This window comes from Microplitis mediator, chromosome 8, assembly GCF_029852145.1.
Source record: "Microplitis mediator isolate UGA2020A chromosome 8, iyMicMedi2.1, whole genome shotgun sequence".
NCBI lineage: Eukaryota > Metazoa > Arthropoda > Insecta > Hymenoptera > Braconidae > Microplitis > Microplitis mediator.
The window spans coordinates 16476745-16499701 of record NC_079976.1 but is presented as its reverse complement, the minus strand read 5'-3'; the positions used below and the strand labels follow the sequence as shown (position 1 = coordinate 16499701).

General features: G+C 29.1%; 1 protein-coding gene across 1 annotated transcript; it reads right to left on the bottom strand.

The window, feature by feature from the left end:
- Window positions 1-650: 650 nt before the first annotated feature.
- Window positions 651-1500, bottom strand: LOC130673531 (uncharacterized). Its single transcript, XM_057478562.1, has 3 exons — window positions 1242-1500; window positions 915-1165; window positions 651-818 (listed from the first exon to the last, which is right to left on the bottom strand). The coding sequence occupies exons 1-3, from the start codon at window positions 1314-1316 to the stop codon at window positions 794-796; spliced, it is 351 nt and encodes a 116-aa protein (XP_057334545.1). The 5' UTR covers window positions 1317-1500; the 3' UTR covers window positions 651-793.
- Window positions 1501-22957: the final 21457 nt, after the last annotated feature.

Below are 22957 nucleotides of genomic sequence, written 5' to 3'. Positions count from 1 at the left end.
TATCATTAAAAAGCCACCAATTATTCAATTTATTTATGATATAAAACATATCATTGATTTATACATGAAATAAGCTGTTTAGAGAATAGTCCTTTCGGTGACTGTAAGATGGAGACACTTGCCGGTAAATCTCAGATCAATACGACGGTCGATATTTAACATCTCATTGATGTCACACCGTCGCGAGAGTTGCGAACGCGGGCAAAGAAGAGACCGATTAGCGACAGCTGTCGTTCGAGGTCGCACATCTCTCTCTCTCTCTCTTCCTCACGTCCCGAGTAAGCCTATCGCGCTCTCTCAGTTTTACGCGACTATCCTATTCTGTCTTTATTAATAAATAATCAATTATTGATTTATTTATCATTTATAAACTATTACTTAATTATTTTCGACTATTAATTTATTTATTTATTAACAATAAATTAAATAAATATTCACTAATGATAGACAAATAAATAATACTAAGAATAAATTTAAATTAAACTAAATCATAAAAGCTAAGGTAATTTAAAAAAAAAAAAACAAACAAAAAAAAAATATTTTTAACTATCGTAAATGGGAGTAAGGGATAAGAAAGGGAAATATGAAAAAATTTTTTTTTGGTAACACGAGAATTGAATAATGAATATATGGTTATTTATTTTCCTGTTCCATCATTCTCGTTACAACTATATTTTTTTTTATATAGAAAAAAAAATTTTTTTTTTTTTTTAACAATAATGTTTTTTTTTTATTTTTTTGTCCTTTTTTTTTTTTTTTTTTTTGTTCCTCCATCCAGCTCGAGATGATTGATCTAGGTGCGCCTGGCCGCCTCAGCACTACAAAAAGAAAAGACATACAAAAGTAAAATCTCGGCTATAGCGATTTTCGGTTTTCTGTTTTCTTTATATTTTTTTTTTTTTTGGAACACTTACCGAGTCATGCTCTCAGACATCTTCAATAGACACACGTAGATCATCTCGATCTCTTCATGATTTGGGGCGAGCACCACCTCGAACGGCGCCGTTGACGGCAACACACCCTCGAAGTACTCGCGAGCCTGGACCAGCTCTGGAGGAAGATGTCCCGAACATAGGAAGGCCACAAAATTTATCACGTCCAGAGCGTTGTGTGGACTGATGAAGCTCGCTAAGCTACCCACTACCACCCCAACGCCCAGTAGACGCTGAAAGCAAAATTGTTTTTTTTTATTTTATTAAAAGAATAGTGAAAAATAAAACACAGATTAAAATTCCACTCACCCTCAATCCCTCGGTATGCAACACAAATTGGTACCATGTGGAAAATCTTACGAAATGGTTATCCGTCGGGTACATTGTGAACTTGATTATTATTTTTTTTTTTTCTCTTTTTGACGCAGTCAACTCCTCGCTAGTAGATTTTGAACTGAGCACCCACACCCGCAAATTATACCGAGAGGCAATCGGAATGCGTACCGAGATAAGACGGTAGCCGGAGATCAAATTCGCTCGTGCAGACGCGGCAGAACGAACTCGCAATTAAACATCGCTAGATGTCAGGTCAATGCAGATTTGCAGTTAATCGCGAGACTATTTTCTCCAGCTTATTTCAGTATTTAGATAAACCTTATATTTCTCAAGGTCACCTATATACATATATTTACAACTATATGGGAATGCATCATATGGATGGAATTTTATATTTAATCCTTATATTTATAAATAATAATTATATTTTTCTTTGGTGATGGAAATCGTAGATTTTGGGGGAAAAACTTTATAAATTTGTACTAACTAACATATACACGTGTACTACAACGTACACACCATAAATATTGAGATACTCTGATATAATCTTCTATAATTTAAATATTTTCATATATCTAGCTGTAAGTTTCCTTTTAACTAAATTTGTAAGCGTTATCGCGAGCTTCTTAAAAGAGGGGACATATATTTAGGAAAGCAAGAGAATTTTGCAACCCTCTTACTTTCCGGGGGATTGTTATGTCCAAATAAATTTTTTTTTTATTTTAATAATTATTTAAAATAATCATTTCTGAGCTCCTCTTTGAAAAGCGCGCGAAAACGCAGCGTCAGCTTTTTCACCTTTTTATGCGGCAAAGAATAGTGGGAAGACACCTGCAATAAGTTTAACGAATAAATGATAAACTGTCGTCACAAACAACCAATGACAATAATTAAAAATTCCCCATCAATTGTCAAAACAAAGTTTATAAAAAGCCTGAGCACCATGGCTCAGGGCCTCAGTTTTATTCAAACTTCTTGGTCCGCGTAAACGGCGTCGATAGCCCGTAATCTTATTGCAGAAATCTTCCGACGTGGCAATAAGTAATCGTCGCTGATCTAGGTATCCGGCTGATTAATTTCGTGTAGGATATTATTTTATCAGTTACGGTTTTCCAAAATTCACTTTAAATAAATTGTAAATCGATCTAGGTATCCGGCTGATTAATTTCGTGTAGGATATTAATTTATTCATTTACAAAAATTCAAATCAATTATACCGTAAATTGATCTAGGTATCCGGCTGATTAAGTTCGTGTAGGATATTAATTTATTCATTTACGGTCATTATTAATAAATTAAATTGCCAATTGAATTAGATACTCGGCTGATAGTCAACTATCGTGTAGAGTATAGTTCTTAATTGCAATTGAAAGATCTCGAAGATCTATCCGGTTCGAGTGAATTGTGACACAAATCACGTGAATTTGTGATCTCACTTTGTGCCGAGTTTCTGCGCATAAAACCCCTTTTGGGTGTGAAAAAGGACGCATTTATAAATAAAAATCTGTTTAAAATATCCGATAAGATAAATAATCTTATGATACAAATTATATAAAAGTTGTGAAAAACTAGAGTGAACAAGTGACGTTCTGTTAAAACGTTGTAATTTAAAATACTAAATAAAAGATCAAGTTCATCACTCAAGCCGTTCGATTTTCATTCGAAAGTAGAACATAAGACATCATCCTACCAACCCAGCCGCACCCATTCTACCAACCTTACAGGAAGGCCGAGTGAGCTGTTTAGTTCTGGAGGGATAATAGCTGCCGCACTAGAAGAATTGACATCGAAAGGTAGGTGAAAGAACTATTTTTCTATCATCATAAAATATTTTTGGCTTAAACAAGAGCACCAGTCTCTTTGAAGACGTTTGGGTTCTTAATTTTCGAAAAGATCCACTATAAATAATAAATTATAGGAAGATAATTTCTTCCTCGTATTCTTCACTGTTGTCCGCACCCTCCAACCCGCTTGTCCAAAAATTACTATCGCTACCAAAGGGAGAAATCCCGGATAAATAATTAAAAAATTAAGCGGCGGACATAACATTGTTGTTGTTGTTGTTGTTGTTGTTGTTGTTGTTGTTACTCTCTAAGAATTCTGAAAAATATCTTAAAATATCCTCTCTTTATGTAGAATATTTCCACCTTGTTCACATTCTGCGGAATCAACCCCTTCACCTACCCTCACGCTAGAGAAGTTTTTGTCATTACAGACGGGCCATCATAGCCACTCCAAAACACCTGAAAAATTTTTAAAATATCCGCTCTTTATGTAGAACATTTCCACCCATTTTCTGTTTGGCGTAATCAACTTGTCCACCTACCCTCAGACCGGAGAAGTCCATATTACAGCAGACGGTCCATTACTGTCGCTCTAAAAAATCTGAAAATCTTTTAAAAATACCCTTTTTTCATGAAGAGTATTTTTACTCGGCTTCGATTCCACACAATCAACCCCTTTACCTACCCTGGAACTAGAAAAGTATGGCTGTAGCTTGTTTATGTATTTTATTCTGATTAACAAAAAAATTAGCAATAACTTCTAAAAATTGTTTTCAAAAAATAGTTTATTACTGATTGTTGATTTTAATATCACGTAACTTACAAATACAATTATATTTCTGAATGATTATATATTTGTTAATTTACAGAAGAATTTTTTTGCCACGTTTTCAATAGTAAACTAGCTTATCCAAAAATTCATATAGAGTCTTCTTAAATGCGACAAAAACTTCATAGAATTGAATAGATTATGTTTGTTCTATGCGGTTTTTTCGCATTCATGCATAAATCTTAAGATTACAGATTTTTCAGTTTAACAAGAAAGTTTTACTATTTACAAATAATAAGAAATCAAATAATTTATACTATTTACAAAAAATAAGAAATCTAAAAAGTTATACTATTTACAACAAGTGAGAAATCAACAAAATGTCAGAAATTTCGCAATTATCAACATACAATTGTTTTCCGACAGATGATTATATTAATTTATTATATAGTAGTGATTATAGGTATAAGGTAACAGAACTAGTACCTGATCACTCATGTAGTCGTGTGTATCTGTATGAACTAAATGTTACTAAATATAGATATTAAAAAAAGTGTACTAATTATAGTCAATAAACAAAAAGTCAATCAGCTCATTTTATCTTCAATTTGACATCGAATAAGGCAGGAGCAATCGATGATTTTAAGTTGGGTTTGAACCCAAGCTCTCAAGACCGAAAACTTCTTGGCGCATAAGAGTATGTTACCTGGTATCTTGTGACATGGATTGACCCTAAATCAACACCGTCCATCTTACGGCATTAAATAAATTCATCTTCAAATACAATTGCATGGAATGATCGAGTACCCTGATCGGGCACTAGGTCTATTACCTTAGTTATCGAGAATAGTTAACAAAACAAAAAGAAAAAAATGAAATAAAAAATTTGACGATCCTTATAATCAACTATACATGAAATAAAATACTGCCATTACAACAATCCATCGTTTCGTCAATCACGTTTAGTTATGAAAGCGTTCTTGCATAGTTTTACTAGCTATTCGTACGTCACAGTTGAATTCCGCTTGCTACCAGTAACCGTTAGGTAGCTGTTATCGCTATACAGAACATCTTTTCTAACTAACCTCTTATTAGATGACGGAGTATCGCGATAGTGAGGAAACTGTTTCGTTAAGATCAGAATATTTTTTTGTCACGTCAACATCTTTACTCTAATCTTTGCTCCATCAATAATAATAAATTATGTAAATCAGACAGTATATTTATAAGACATAGAATAAATGTAACTCAACTAATAGATTCTAATTGTACTTGTCAAATTTTGCAAGAACAGTGTAAAATACCATACTAAAATAGAAGATTAAACTATTTTACTAGTATTGACTTTATTAATTAAAAATAACTAGGGATCCGTTTTATAATCTGAGTAGTTTAAAAGCATCCAGTAGTTCTATATAGAAGTAATATTACTGATAAATTATAAATGTATTGTCGTGCAATAAAAATAAGTAGGTATTATCTTGAAAATATTAGTACTCATTGTGTAATGCTAATAATAGTTATTCAACATTTAATAAGCTATGATTTGATAAGCCTATTAAATTACTACTTAAGTGTAATGTTTGACAAAATTGTTATTTGTTTTTTTAAATAAATTGTAAATTAAAAAAAATCAATTTATTGTATTGTACATCAATGATGTCTTGAAACAAATCGTAATGAAACATATATGAAGCAGAAATGAAGGGATATAAAAATACTTTTCATAGGACAAAAAAATCTGATTATTACGAAACAGTTTCCTCACCACCACACTCCGTCATCTATTTAGAGGTTAGTTAAGATAGGTATCTCATATTGTGCTGGCAGCTTATCAAACAGCGAATGGTGGCAAGCGGATTACTACTGTTACGTCAAAATAACTTATATTAAGAGTTGTGCTCCTGTTTAGCCTTCGCCGAGCGAAATAACTGGGACGGAGCTATAAGGATGACTGTTTATTATAAATAAAATTAAAATAAAAATACTTACGGTTCGTTGTCTAAGAGATAATTAAAATTATTAAAAATTAAGTAAAATAAAATTTGTTTAATTTAGTAAAATAATAAAAGCAAAATTAAAACAACTTCTAAATTTATTTAAATCAAAACAATTATTTAAAAATTATTGCAAAACAAAATTAAATTTGATTTAGACAATTAAATGCGGTTAACAATCTTTAACGCTTTATAAAATGATTTAGCTCTCGATTTCACTTGTTATTTAATTTATTTAAACAATCAATTTATCATTTAAATTCATTATTAATTATTTATTTAATTAGATTGTTACCTTGATTTATTTGATGATTATTATTATTTTTTGTAAAAGGAATTACGGCTTTACTGGTCTTGTTTATTGACTTGTTAGATTAGATTCATCGTATTCATAAATACATGTGGACTAATTTTATTAGTACGCACTGTAATAGAATACATTTATCGAATAAAATCAAAGTCTTGAAGTTACTATGTTTTAAAAAACGGTTTCGCCCCGAATATACTTGCTGGGCTCATCAGTAAAGTTGATGCAAGTATATTCTACTCTAGACCGTATAAATGGTGTTATTTTGAAAAAAATTAAATGTAAAAAATTAAAAAAATACAAGTTAAAAAAAATTTTTTGGAAAAAAAATGGAATGAAAAGTTAAAAAAGATCTTATTTCGTTTGACGAAGAATTTTCTATATGATGATGTTAAAGCAAGTATTCCAAAATTGCTGTCATATAGAAAATTCTTCGTCAAACAAAATATGATCTTTTTTAACTTTTCATTCCATTTTTTTTCCAAAAAATTATTTTCAACTTTTATTTTTTTAATTTTTCACATTTAATTTTTTTCAAATTAACATCATTCATACGGTCTAAAGTAGAATATACTTGCATCAACTTTACTGATGAGCCCAGCAAGTATATTCGGGGCGAAACCGTTTTTTAAAACATAGTAACTTCAAGACTTTGATTTTATTCGATAAATGTATTCTATTACAGTGCGTACTAATAAAATTAGTCCACATGTATTTATGAATACGATGAATCTAATCTAACAAGTCAATAAACAAGACCAGTAAAGCCGTAATTCCTTTTACAAAAAATAAAAAAAAACCTGGTCGTTTCAGTAAAATCACATAAAAAAATTATTATTATTATCAACAATTATTTATTCGATTTATTATTTATTATTCTTCCTTCTCAACCCTTGGTAATTGATGTAATTTTATCAATATTGAATTTTATTTATTAAATGAATTATATTTAAATAATTCAAATTAGATTTGATAATCGATGGAATGTTTATCAAAATTATTTATTAACTAAATGAATTACCACTTTTGAATAATTCAACAATTATTTTAAAAAACTTCTGAATTATATTTTCATAATTCAGTTTATAAACAATGAAATCACCATTATTAATGATTTAATAAAATTAAGGACTTTGCCTTTAAATAATTAAAATTCCGTCAATGACGAATGAGCTCACTTAGGAATGTTATGTCCGACTATTATTTAATTAATATTTGGTTGCGTGGATTGGGGCGTTCGGACTAACACATGCAATTTTCGGCTTAAATGTTTTATTCAAGCCTTATTTTGTTTTATTTTAGGGATACGTTTCGATGTAAGTTTTCTTTTAATTCTTAGTTTACTAAAAATGAGTTATATGATATGCGAATTGATACATACGATTTGAAATTTATAGCGTCCTTTTTCCAATTAAATTATTGAGGCCGATGGAAAATTTGTTAGAGAATTTAAAAGATAAATTAGTCGCTTATAAACTTCCTACCTTTGCCGTGATAGTTCTCGTTGATTATTTCTCCCTTCCTTTTTTTTGAAGACTCCTTAGTAGTAGGCCCTTGGACTCCTGAGATGTGCTCCTTGGAGTGGTTGACGATTTCTCTTTCTCTCGTGCAAGCGATGACCCGCGAGGGAAGGTGATCAATATTAACTAACTTAATTTTAATTAATGAAGCACGAAAACAGTCTTTCACTTTTTCTTTCGTTTTATTCAACTATTAAACTTTAATTGCTTACAAACCAAAAATACCTTTAATTTTTCTTAGTAGAAATTAGAGATGATACTCTTTAAAGGCTTTTATTTTTATGCATAAACATTTGTTACACTTAAGTATACACTGATATTTTCTTATTCTTTATTAGATTAGTTTTGTGTTTTAATGGAATAAAATTCCTTTAATTTTCCCAAAGGAATTAGAGATAATACTCTTTAAAGGTTATTTCTTTTATTTTCCCGCATGTATTCACTGTTAGTTACAATATCTGGTTTTCAATTTTCAATGCACTAAACGGTGCTATTAACACTTAACTACGGACTCACAACCGATAACACTTTTTCTTTGTTTTAATTTTCTTTTCTTTAAAGATTTTTCTTCGCGATGCGATTTTATTTTTCTCTCTTGGAGCGGTATATTTTATATAAATATATATATATTTTTTTTATTTCACTGCTATAACTTTTCTTTACTTTGTTTTGTAATTTTTTTTATAAAAGCGACGTGGTCGGTTTTATTTTATTTGTATATAATGGTTTGCGAATTTTATTTCCTGAATAAAATTTTATACGCGTTTTGTTTGGTTTCGAAAGATACTATGTACCGAATAATGACTCTTTGTTGAAAACTTTGAATTCAACTAGTGACCGGAAAGCAAGCCTGTGCTCGGTAGAGTGGTTGCTCTTGAAAATTTTTCGTAGATGCAACCATGGGGGTCCGAGTTTGGGAAGGAGGGGTTTTCAACGTCTTACATAGTAAGAGATGTCCCGTTGACGGAACTTAATTTAGCTCAATGTTAATTGTGGGTGTTGCTACGCATTAGAGTGACCATAATTATTACTAAGTGGGGACTAAGAATAAGAGAATGGAAGACGGGAGAATAAATCTCTGCAATTGAACTACTCCAGGTTTCTTATGAGAAAATGGAATATTTATTCCTTTGGAGCGTTCAACATGAATTTAAAAAAAAAAAGGTTGCGAAGTCGGACATAACAGGAAACTGAAATCTTTTTCGATTTCCAGAAGAGTTGTTACCAGGTAGTAACATCCCTTCCAATAATTATTTAATTATACCAATTATTTCATTGGTCATAATTGAATCAATATTTTTTATAATTATTATTTATATATATATTATTCATGACTTCCAATGCAGTTAGCAACATACGCATAAATCATTGGAGTCGAATTCATAAATCAATATTTATTGATTCTTACTTTTTCCTTTATTGCAATATATTCTTTTATTATTTAAACATTTTATAATTCATTCCATTTTTAATTATTAATAACTTGTTTATTAATAATTATTATTTAATTACATTTTATTATATCATTTCATAATTTCATTTCATATTCATTTTTTATTTCATTTCTTTATTAATAAACATATCATTAATAATTAATTTTATTTCTTTTTCTTTTAACAACAAATATCTTTATCTCTTAAAGATATTTCAAAATTCATTTCATATATATATTTTTTTATAATAATAATTTCATAATTTTCATTTCATATTTATTTAATTATTTTCATTATTTATTCATTCAAATAATTTTATTTACATTTCATTATTTCTTTTCATTATTTCATATTTCACATTCATAAATTTTTATCATTTCACTATTTCATTATTTCTTTACTTATTTATTTATTTATAAATTTCAATTTTTATTATTAATTATAAAATATGATAATTTGAATTTATATTCAACTTTTATAAACATTTATTTTTCATCATTTGATATTTTATTATCATATTTATTTATATTTATTAAACAACAATATTTCATAATAAATAATTTGAATTTAAATTCAAATTTAAAAATCATCAGCCGTAATAATGGCTGGAAGTTGGTTGCTAATTAATTAATTTATGCATAGCCAGATGGCATAGCATGTATGATTTTTAATAAATTGATTGACAGCAAGAATATGACGTCGTGACGTCACACTACTATAGCCGTATGATTAGCTACGATGACCATATGGGATCACATTCTTAACTAAACGTGATTAACGAAACGATGGATTGATGTAATGGCATTTTTTTTCCTATATATAGTGAATTTCATAATGAAAAGTTTTTATGCCAATCAAAAAAGAACACTCGATTCAGATTTAACAACATTTATTCGTCAGACATTTGTTTTATAATTCACTACATTTTTTACAAAGTAGACAAATAAATGTTGATAAATTTGATTGTGTTCTTTTTCTCTTTTGACTTTTTGGTTTTGAGTCATCATCTTTTGCTTCAGTCTGTGTGTCATTACCATCGTTCTCTCTACAATATTGATGTATAGCACTTTGGCATTTAATACAATCAATTTTATCAGATTTATGATCTATTTTATTTAAGCAAAATAAACAGCAGTGTCGGACATCATCAGAATCAAGTATTAATTTATGAGCAATTGTTCTGCGAAATTCATCAGAATCAAAATCAATATCGAACCCAATATTTTCATAAATACATTGTACATAATACATGCAATACACACAACGGTTTGATTTATCATTTATCGCCTGATATGGTCTTTTACTATCTTCTATTTGTGACCTCCATTATACTTTTTTTAATTTCCCAAATGGACTCCTTACTTCACATTCCTCTATGAATTTGACTAATGCTTCTTCAACTCTGTAAAGATCGGTACTTTTTTCAAATGGATCTAAAAGCAATAGGTTTTGCGTTCAATTAGATTTTCTGTTCATAAGAAGTAAACGCCAGTGACTTTGATAGCAATAAGGTAATAATATGATATTACCGAATTCTTTAGTTAGTTTATGTATAAATAATTTGTTTCTTTTTATCGATCTCCACGTTGGACCAAGTATAGGATATAGTTAATTAGTAGAAATATAAGTTATATCGCACCATTGTTTGATTAATGTTTGTTTGCGGAAAAATGTTCCCTTTTATTTTTTATTATTTAGTTTGTATTTTGAAAATCTAAATTTATCTGTAAATTAAATTAAGTTAATGATCTAATTTAAATTAAGTGATTATAAGGATGGATAGGATAAATAGGTATTATTTAATGAAAGTCGTGGTTTGGGTTGTAACGAGGTTTATAATACCTCATTATCATACCATGATAATAGACGGTTACCGAGGGTATTTACCACATGTCATCTGGTTTACCCGCTCTAGTATTATTTAATTATTATCATTATTTCATAATCCCTCTCCATTCGCATTTTTAATGGAAGGGATGCGCATCACGTCGACGCGTAAGCATCGACGTGAATCTATAAAAAGGCCTGCGCGCCGCTAATTATTCAGCTTTTCTTATATATCCTTCATTATGACTTTATAATAAATACAGTTTATCTTTTAACTCTCTTTTTTAACTTTTAACTTTTAACCACCTGTTTACGACTAAGTATACAGTAGTATTTAAGTGTTCTCTTAAATAATAATATAATCATTAACTGCAATGATTATATTCGTGTAAACCTACCTACCTTTCCTAGCCTACAGTACCTGCCTGTAGAAGACGGCAACCCCGTAGAGGTGCATACCTGTTGTACCCTCATCCTAGCCTATAGTACCTGCCTATAGAAGACGGCAACCCCGTAGAGGTGCATACCTGCTGTATCCTCATCCTAGCCTATAGTACCTGCCTATAGAAGACGGTAACCCCGTAGTGATGTATACCTGCTACATCCTTTTCCTACATTACCTGCTTGTAGAAGCGTGTACCTGCCACGATATTTTCCCACAATACCTGCTTGTGGAAGCGCGTACCTGCCGCGACCTATCCTGTAATACTTGCTTACAGAAGCGCGTACCAGCCGCGATGTCCACCAACAATACCTGCTTGTAGCTGTACCAGACAATTGTGATACAGAGCTCACAATTGTTTTAATTACTTATTGCTCTCATTTATGGATACCAGTGAACCAACAGCTCACAGGTAAGTATAATAATACTATTGTGACGTCACGACGTCATATTCTTGCTGTCAATCAATTTATTAAAAATCATACATGCTATGCCATCTGGCTATGCATAAATTAATTAATTAGCAAACGACTTCCAGCCATTATTACGGCTGATGATTTTTAAATTTGAGTTTAAATTCAAATTATATATTATGAACTGTTGTTGTTAAATAAACATAAATAAATATGATAATATAATATCAAATGATGAAAAATAAATGTTTATAAAATTTGAATATAAATTCAAATTATTATATTTTATAATTAATAATAAAAATTGAAATTTATAAATAAATAAATAAGTAAAGAAATAATGAAATAGTGAAATGATAAAAATTTATGAATGTGAAATATGAAATAATGAAAAGAAATAATAAAATGTAAATAAAATTATTTGAATGAATAAATAATGAAAATAATTAAATAAATATGAAATGAAAATTATGAAATTATTATTATAAAAAAATATATATATGAAATAAATTTTGAAATATCTCTAAGAGATAAAGATATTTGTTGTTTAAAAAAAAAAAAGAAATGAAATTAATTATTAATGATATGTTTATTAATAAAGAAATGAAATAATAAATGAATATGAAATGAAATTATGAAATGTTATAATAAAATATAATTAAATAATAATTATTAATAAACAAGTTATTAATAATTAAAAATGGAATGAATTATAAAATGTTTAAATAAATAAAGAATATATATTGCAATAAAAGAAAAAGTAAGAATCAATAAATATTGATTTATGAATTCGACTCCAATGCTTTATGCGTATGTTGCTAACTGCATCGGAAGTCATGAAAAATATATATATAAATAATAATTATAAAAAAAAATATTGATTCAATTATGACCAATGAAATAATTGGTATAATTGAATAATTATTGGAAGGGATGTTACTACCTGGTAACAGCTCTTCTGGAAATCGAAAAAGATTTCAGTCTCCTAAGTGAGCTCATTCGTCATTGACGAAATTTTAATTATTTAAAGGCAAAGTCCTTAATTTTATTAAATCATTAATAATGGTGATTTCATTGTTTATAAACTGAATTATGAAAATATAATTCAGAAGATTTTTAAAATAATTGTTGAATTATTCAAAAGTGGTAATTCATTTAATTAATAAATAATTTTGATAAACATTCCATCGATTATCAAATCTAATTTGAATTATTTAAATATAATTCATTTAATAAATAAAATTCAATATTGATAAAATTACATCAATTACCAAGGGTTGAGAAGGAAAAATAATAAATAACAAATCAAATAAATATCTGTTGATAATAATAATAATCATCTAATACACCAAGGTAACAATTTATTTAAATAAATAATTTATAATGAATTTAAATGATAAATTGATTGTTTATATAAATTGAATAACAAGTGAAATCGAGAGCTGAATCATTTTATAAAGCGTTAAAAATTATAACGAATAACGTTTTAAATCTCGCGACGGAGACGCGAATTATCCCAGTACCGTATGCGGTCACCCAAGTGTAAAACAAAAGAAAAATTATAAATTCAAGAGTCCGGAAAAATAAAATATTGATAAATCTTACTTCAATTTAATTTTAAATTTTTAAATAAATAATAGTGTTATTAAATTGCGAAAAATAAAAATAGGGTTTGCCTGGACCAGCTCCTCAGGCTGGGTTAGTGCACGTAGGCGCCAGCCCGTTTCTCCAAAACGGACAAAATATTTTATCAGGGGGAAAATTTGCGAGGGAAAATCCGAACGAGTATAGCCAGTAACAAGGCGGATAAATCGAAGGAAATAATAAAGAAAAAGAAATAATCAGGAAAAGAAAATAATAAGCACAGTTGAATATATATAAAATAATAAAATAAATTACATATAGCAGGAAAAAGACCCAGGAAAATAAATACAGAGTTTTTCCCCGAGAATTGTTGGATCCAATTATTTATATAAAATTATCAAGAATCTTTGATACAATATTTCCCTGATAATACAAATTATAATCTTTAATGAACCCCTGGGGGTCGAATCTATACAATGCAAAAATTCTAAATTTAAATCCAATATTTAAATAAATAATAAAGTATGAATATATCACAATAATTCACTTAAATAAAATAAACAATCCTTCAAGATTAATTAATGTAAATAAAAATTTATCACCACCTCAAACCTTGGGTTACCCCTTTACACTATATAGGGGGATAAAGATACGGCATACTTTCACTCTCAATATAAATTTCCAAAGAAAATACAACATAAATTATTTGAAATAAACAATTATTCCTCTTTCAATAATTATTTATAATTAAAAGTATAATTTAAATTACTTGTCCACTGGGGTACGCAAAAAGAAAAATATAAATAATAAAGACTCGGGATTAATTGATTAAATAATAATAATAGCTATAATAAATAATAAATAAATGATAATAATAATAATTCCACTTTATAATTATTATAATTTGCTCAGGAATTTTTCCTCTGAACTATTACGTCGTCGACTTAGGAATTTTTTTTTTAGCCGGTGTATAGCTATAGCTATAAGTATAGATATAGGTAGCTATCGATATATCCAACTTCCGCAAACGCGCAATTTTTAATGTTAAATCATAAATTAAACAAAATACAATTATTTTATTATCCCCAATTCCTTTTATATATGAAAATGTATCATTCAGGGGTAGTGAAATATAAAATCAGTCGAATTATTCGCGTCGTGAATGCCAACAATGCCCGGAGAGGTTACAGGTAACAATGCATTAAAGGGGAATACAAGAGTACTTACTCAATTGTCTGCAACTCGAACCAATGACAATTTCACAAACACCCGGTGAATTTACCGATTTTAATTTAATTAACCACTGTTAATTGACGATATAAATTATAAACGTAACAGCAACGTATTTAGAAAATTATTTAGATAACGACAACAACAGCGTCTGCTCTATTGTACTCTCCGTACTTTTCTGAGTACTTAATGGGCCGGCCACTTGTTGGCAACCCACGTGGCGCAACAATCGCCCTTAATTATTATTATCACTGTTACCTAGCCCCGGGCCTTTGAATTAATTGAATAAATTATAAGAACATTTTTACCCCACCTGAATGATACATAATAAATTAATTACATTTAAGTAGTATTTATTTATACCAGAATAATAATCGTGAAACATATATATAATTAAATAATAATTATTTAACACATGTCACCCGCGTCGATATTGCAGGAGAAAATTGATTCTTCCCTTCCTCTGCGGTCAATATTTCTCATCTCCTCAATACCTGGACATGAAATTTAATCGAAATAAAATAAAAATAATAATTGGGGCATAATGTGACCACACATTATGTCCCCTGAATAACGCCAAATCATAAATATTCCCTTATAAATAATAAATAATAAATGTAATTATTTCTAAATTAAAAATAAAAATTCTAGCACACACGTGCTCTCATTCACGCCGCGCGCATGCGCGAGCAAACGCTGTCTCACCGGCGTGGCAACAAAATGCCTGCGTAACCATTCAAATTTAAACTTAAATACTATTTTTATTTCTTATTGCTAATTAATTATTAATTTATTTGAATGGTTACGTGACAAAATTGTAAACCGCATTTAATTGTCTAATTCAACTTTAATTTTGTTTTATAATAATTTTTAAATAATTGTTTTGATTTAAATAAATTTGGAAGTTGTTTTAATTTTGCTTTTATTACTTTACTAAATTAATTAAATTTTATTTTACTTAATTTTTAATGATTTTAATTATCTCTTAGACAACAAGCAGTAAGTATGTTTATTTTAATTTTATTTTTAATAAACAGTCATCCTTATAGCTCCGTCCCAGTTATTTCGCTCGGCAAAGGCTAAACAGGAGCACTACTCTTAATATGTGTTATTTTGACGTAACATATATTTAAAAAAATTTTGGGGGCTCGTCCGGGATACATAAGGATGCTGTTCATTATTAATGAAAATAATAAAAATTAAAATTAATAATGATGAAATTGATTAATTTACAAAAACAGAAAGAAATATTTATAAAAAAAAAATTTAATTTAAATCAATTTAAATTAAAATAAATAATTGAAATAATTTTATTTCAAAGGAAAAATGATTTTCTATGTCAGATTGTTTAATTACTTAATAAGTAATTAATTATTAAGTGAGAGGATGAGAGGATCTGGTGTGTGTGAATTGGCGGGCAATGAATAAATTTATTTAACACTGCGATTGTAATTAATAAACACTATAAATATTTTATTTACAATATATACACTGTATGAGAATTGTTTATGATGAGACTGGTATCTATTTAATAGTATAAATGTTTATTTTATGAGAATTTCACTCGCGAGCAACACGTGGCCAAGATGGCGTCAAGGCGCGAAAAGTGCCAGTACACGAGGTGAGACTAATTGATGCAAAATTATCACTGAGAATATAAATGAGAACAAAAATAAAGCAATAAATAATTACTATGAATTATTATGAGATAAAAGCACTGAGAACTTTAATGAGAACGCAAAAGATTACGATATTACGAGACGATTTATGAGAGCACGAGGCGTCAGCCATGAAATCACTGTAACTATATGAAAAAGAGAGAGCGTTGGAAGTGTGAGTGAGACAGCGCATCCGTCTTCTTCATCCCCACTCTAGCGGTCCCTTGAATGAGAATGCGACTAGCGGAGCCGCCTATAGTTGATGACTGATCGGTAATGCCGACGATAAGATATCGACGGTGAGAATGGAATTGATGGGCGCGGGAGATTTGAACACAGATAGAATAGTTACTCGGAAATTTGCAAAAGAAAATAACATAGATATCAATCTGGATCCTTCCGGAGAAAATCCAGATTCATCCACTGAAAAACAAAAAAATCCTTTTCGTCCTAGTGGAAGACGTTCTCTCAAAGATACCTCGGTTTCACTTAATTATTCAAATTTTGTTCAAAATAATAATTTACATAGTACTAACTAACTAACTAATGAAAGTATTGAAGAAAATCCTATTGAAAATAATTCTGAATCTGGTCATCATTCTAATATTAAAAATTCTACTGAATCGTTTGAAAAATCACCCTCAAATTTAAAAGAAAATAAAGAAGTAAATACATATGACAATCAAATAAATGATTCTGCACAACATTCTGAAGTTAATTCTACAAATGAACACCCACACAATGCACCTTTAAATGATGAGCGTATCTTAGATAATAATAACGATAATAATAACGATAACCATAACAATAACAATATTAATCAAATCAATAACGAACAACCGGTAGCAATGGCTCTTTCAGCAAATCAATATATTTCTTTACGTGACGCGTTAGAATTTGTACCCGAATATGATGGTGAAAATATGACACTTACAGAATTTATGACTGCTTGTAATGAAGCTTTTAGTTCTTTACCGGGAGATGCTCAACCTAATTTGGTTAAATTATTGCGAAAAAAATTAAAAGGCGATTTAAGAAAATCTATTAACTGTGCAACAGTAAATACAAAACAAGAATTTTATGACTTTTTAAGGGGAAAAGCAGCCCCAAATAAAACAGAAATGCAATTATTGGGTGGATTGGGTCGCGTTTATCAAAAAGACAGGGAATTTGTTTTAAAATATTCTAATCGAATTTGTGATATTGCATCACAATTAGTTGAAGTACACAAAAGAACACGTACACAAGTAGAAAACGAAGCTCATATAGTACAAGTTGAGCGAAGAGCCGTAGAAAGTTTTTTAAATGGTCTTAATCCTGGAATCGAAAGTAAAATTCGAACCTTAAATAATAGTTTTCAAAATACACTTAATGAAGCTATTAAAATCGAACAGAAAATTAAATTTAGAAAAGAATTAAGTGAATTCGGAAATATAAAACGAAGGGGAATTGAAAAACCCGTGTTTCTTTGCGACGAAGTCAATCGCGAACACAATAATTCTCAAAAACTACATCAATCTAATTACCAACAAAAACAAGATTTCTACTCTCAAAATAAACAATTTGATAATAATAAAAATTTTAATCAACAATCAAACTTGAGACAAACTGTAATTTGTCAGTTTTGCGATAAAACAGGTCATACTGCTGATGAATGTTTTAAATTATTAAATTCTAGAGAAAGTCAAAATGTTGAAAGATGTCAAATTTGTAATAAATCTGGTCACATTGCTAAAATTTGTAGATTCAAACACGAATTTTTAAATAACAATTCTAAAAACTTTAATAAATGTTTAACTTGAGGTAGTCATGAACATTCAAGTAATAATTGTCCTAATCAAATTATTAGTTGTGATTATTGTGAAAAAATGGGTCACAGAATTAAAGATTGTTGGAAGAAAATAAATGATGAAGGAAAACAAATAAAAGAAAATCATCCTTCAACCTCTAATTCACATTTTGGTATTTTTGATAGAATTCCACTTGAAACTATTAGCGATAAAAAAGAAACTCGAGTTGAACAAATTAATTTAAATAAAAATAATAAAAGTCCAAAAATTTTATTAGGATATAGCGTAAATCCTAATGTCGGACGAATTTCAGTAATGCTAGACACAGGTAGCGGTCCTAATATTTTAAAAGAAAATTTTTGTCCACAAGGGGCAATTCTAGTTAAAACTAAAACTATAAAATTACTTGAAATTAACGAAATTCCAGTTGAAGCATTGGGTGAAGTTGAATTAGATTTTCTTGATTTCGAAATTAAATTTTTAATAGTTCCTGACGATTTTTTAATCGAGCAATCGGGAATATTGGGTTCGAATTTCTTTGATGAAGCGAAAGTCCAAATTTGCTATAAAGATCGCGTTATCAAAATAAATAATAAACAATATTTTTTCTATGATACTGATGAATCAATAAACCAATCATTTAATTGTGAAAGATTAGTGCAAAATAATAAAATAAATTTTCAAGATAAAATTTATCCTGTAACAACTGAAGAAAATCTAGAAGAAAAAAATGAAATGAAGAAAAAAGAAATAAAAGAAGACGAGAAAGAAGAAATAAAAGAAAAAACAAAAAACGAAAAAGAAGTTCATAAAGTAAAAATAGAAACTAATGAAGAAACAGATGAAGAAATAATAATGAAAATTGAAAATGAAGAAGAATCTGATTTTGATGATGATATGCATCAAATAATGGCTATGGGATTCTAGAATTTTAACATTTATGGAAGCGATACTGACTACGATTCAGATGATGAAGCAGAAGGAGAACCAGAAGAAGAAAATAAAATAAAAGAGAAAATAAACAAAGAAACTACCAAAACTTTTAACAAAAATAAAAAAGATAATAATCAACCTGAAAATGAGGAAAATTTAAAAGAAAAATCGGAAAATATAAATACAATCAAGCAAGATAACAATCAAGAAAAAAATTCAAAGGTAAATTCCATTTACAATATTGAAAATAAAGACTACAATTTACATGAGTCGATCAATAAATATAATAAAGAAATTATATATGCTCAGCGAGTATTAGTTATCAACGATGCTCGTGAGAACGAAGAAAAGAATCAAGAAGATGCCACAGGACACTTTTCACGTGATCTTGATGCTATAAATAAAAATAAATCACGTTTTGAAAAAAGAAAAGAGGTGTTAAATGTAAAACATTTAAATAAAACCGAACAAGAATCTCTTTATGATTTAATAAAAGATAATACTGAAAGATTTCACCTTCCAGGTGAATATTTACCAGCAACAGATAGAGTTGAACATGAAATTTCGACTACAGATGAAAGACCTGTTAATATTAAAAATTACAGAATTCCTTATGCTTTAAAGGAAGAAATCAATCGACAAATTAAAGAATTATTGGAAAATAACATTATTGTGGAATCAAGGTCACCATACAACAGTCCAGTCTGGATAGTTCCAAAGAAACCGGACTCTGAAGGAAGAAAACAATGGAGAATGGTAATTGATTATCGAGCGTTAAATGAAAAGACGATTAAAAATGCATATCCACAACCAAATATAACTGATATGATTGATAGTTTGGGTGGAGTTGAATATTATTCTGTACTAGATTTATCATCGGGCTTTCATCAAATTAAAATGAACGAAAAAGATCAACATAAAACTGCTTTTTCTACTATTTTAGGTCATTTTGAATTTTTAAGATTGGTTTTTGGCCTAGCAAATGGTCCAGCAACATTTCAAGCATTAATAGAGGATGTTTTTTCGGGATTAATTGGTGTTATATTATATGTTTTTATGGATGATATCGTTTTATTTGCAAGAACTTTACAGGAACACATCGAACGATTAAAAATTGTTTTTCAAAGATTAAAAGAAGCAAATTTAAAATAAAAACCAGATAAATGCAAAGTCCTGAAACGAGAAGTTTGTTATTTAGGTCATTTAATTAGTAAAAATTCTATAAAACCTGATCCAAGTAAAATTGAAGCTGCGAAGAAATATCCAGTTCCTACTACTCAGAAAAAAGTTCGTCAATTTTTAGGTTTTACTAATTATTATAGAAGATTTATTAAAGATTTTGCAAAAATAGCTAAACCATTGACAAAATTACTTCAAAAAGATGTCAAGTTTTTATGGAATAAAGAAACTCAAGAAGCTTTTGAAATATTAAGAAATAAATTATGTGAACCACCTGTATTAAATACACCTGATTTCACAATGCCATTTATTATTACCACTGATGCATCAGGTTATGCAATCGGAGCAGTTTTATCACAAGGACAAATCGAAGAAGATACTGCATGTGCATTAGGGTGGTCCTTATTTTGGACATTTTCGAACTGTTATGCTCCCAGAGGCTTATGTGGTTCGAAATAAATAAAAAAAAATATCCTCAAAGTTTCAGGTCTCTATCTCAATTTTAACCCGTGCCGCACAGCGATGTAAGTTTCCCATTTAAATAACACGGGGTTTTTGGCATTGAACGATTGAATTTTTATTCCAGCTAAAGTAATTGTTCGAAAAATTTGAAACTCTGTAGACTTTATCCTCATATTAGCAGCTACTCCTCAGAATTTTTACAGATTTTCAGCTACTATAATTTTGGGGGTACAGCATGATGAAAAGAAACAAAAAAAAAATTTTTTTATTTCTATCTAAAATTTTTATTAAAAAACATATCAAATCACCCTGCATCCTTTTCATAAGTTCTTCCTTTTTTTCATTCTCACACCCAAGTGGGTGAACGGCATATCTTTGTTGCACTAATACAGTAATCAGGAGCATTTTTTTTCAATTACAACAGAAAAAATTCCCTTAAAGTTTAAGCTCTTAATTCTAACGGGAAGAGTTACCGCAAAATTTTTTTTGTGATTTTTTCAAGAAATATTTTTGTTTATGTTATTTGACAATGTGTCTTTTTCAAAAATACATAATGCATTCAATTGATATCTGAGATCGGTATATCAATGCCACTAATCATATTATGTCTCAGTTTAACAGTTGATAAATATTATCAATAAATTAAATTTCTTTCAATATTTGCTTAAATAAGTTGGTCACCTTCAAGTTTATTATTTGTTTTAAGCAATAAATAATAAACAAAAGGTGGATAGTTTTGTGCATTATAATATCAAAATAATTATTTGTTTACAATTTCCTAACTATAATGAATTATTAATAAAATAGATTTCTTTTATAAATAAATATAATAAACTTAAAAAATCACAAAAACAAAATTTGCGACACGTGGTTCTGTTGGAATTAAGAGCTCAAACTTTAAGGGAATTTTTTTCTGCCGTCATTGAAACCGTTTGTGAGGTAATCGTAATAAATTTAAAAAATCCTTTTAACGAACACTTTACTGCACACTAATGCAAAGTTCCTGATTACTGTATTAGTGCAACAAAGATATACCGTTCACCCACTTAGGTGTGAGAATGAAAAAAAGTAAGAACTTCTGATAAGGATGCAGACTGATTTGATATGTTATTTGAAAAAAATTTTAGCTAAAAATAAAAAAAATAATTTTTTTCTTTTTTTTCATCATGCTGGACCCCCAAAATTATAGTAGCTGAAAATCTGTAAAAATTCTGAGGAGTAGCTGCTAATATAAGGATAAAGTCTACAGAGTTTCAAATTTTTCGAACAATTACTTTAGCCGGAATAAAAATTTAATCGTTCAATGCCAAAAACCCCGTGTTATTTAAATGGGAAACTTACATCGCTGTGCGGCACGGGTTAAAATTGAGATAGAGACCTGAAACTTTGAGGATATTTTTTTTTATTTATTTCGAACCACATAAGCCTCTGGGAGCATAAAAATTCAAAAATGTCCAAAATAAGGACCACCCTAATATATAACAGAAAAAAAGGAAAATAAAAAAAAAAGAGGAAAAAAATATTGAAAACGAAAAAAAAATTCATAAATAAATAATAATAGGAAAAATAATAATTAAGGATTTACATAAAAATATAATTTTTTAATTTTATCAATATTTAAATTCATGATTAAAAAAATAAATTCAAACAATATAAAAATACGTAAGAATCTGAATATAAGAAATTTCATAAGTAATTCTTAATAGAAAAGTATATATATATTTATTTATCGATTATTCTCAAGGTAGCTTTCTGTAATTGGATAAATAATCGATGCATTACCATCTTTGCGCTGGTAATGTTCTTAGCGCGGGAGGGTAGCGACGCGCGCAGTCGTCGCGAAATTTAAATTTTTACATATATCTATACCTCTATATATATATATATTCATACATACTCTTTATATAAATCATATGCTGTTGCGTAAATTTCAAATATTCGCGCCAGAACATTTGATAACTCGACGCTCTACTATACCAGAGGTGCTGCTATCGACGCGCCCTCTGATACTCGGAATTTCAACTCGATAGCCAGCTACGCGGCAACTGGCATTATTCTACAACACATGTTATAGAGCACCACGTGCAACAAGTTTATTATAATTTCCAATCACATCTTGCTAATTATCGTGCTTCGTTAATTAATTCAATTTGATTCAATTTGGCATTTCAATCCTCCTGCTGCTCCCCATATGGGTGGTAAATGGGAAGCCGCAGTGAAATCAGTGAAACATCACCTAACTCGCACACTCGGAGAATCAGCCTTCACGTTTGAAGAACTTACGACTCTTCTAACGCAAGTGGAGGGGATTTTGAACTCGAGACCATTGGAGGCTCTATCCGACGATCCTCAGGATCCTTC

What these genes read in the sequence shown, in the direction of transcription:
- LOC130673531 (XM_057478562.1), bottom strand. Translation starts at nt 1,316, where the DNA reads ATGTACCCGACGGATAACCATTTCGTAAGATTTTCCACATGGTACCAA. An exon ending in TGCATACCGAGGGATTGAGG is followed by an intron (nt 1,166 to 1,241) that starts GTGAGTGGAATT and finishes TTTTGCTTTCAG; the next exon opens with CGTCTACTGGGCGTTGGGGT. An exon ending in ATGTCTGAGAGCATGACTCG is followed by an intron (nt 819 to 914) that starts GTAAGTGTTCCA and finishes TTCTTTTTGTAG; the next exon opens with TGCTGAGGCGGCCAGGCGCA.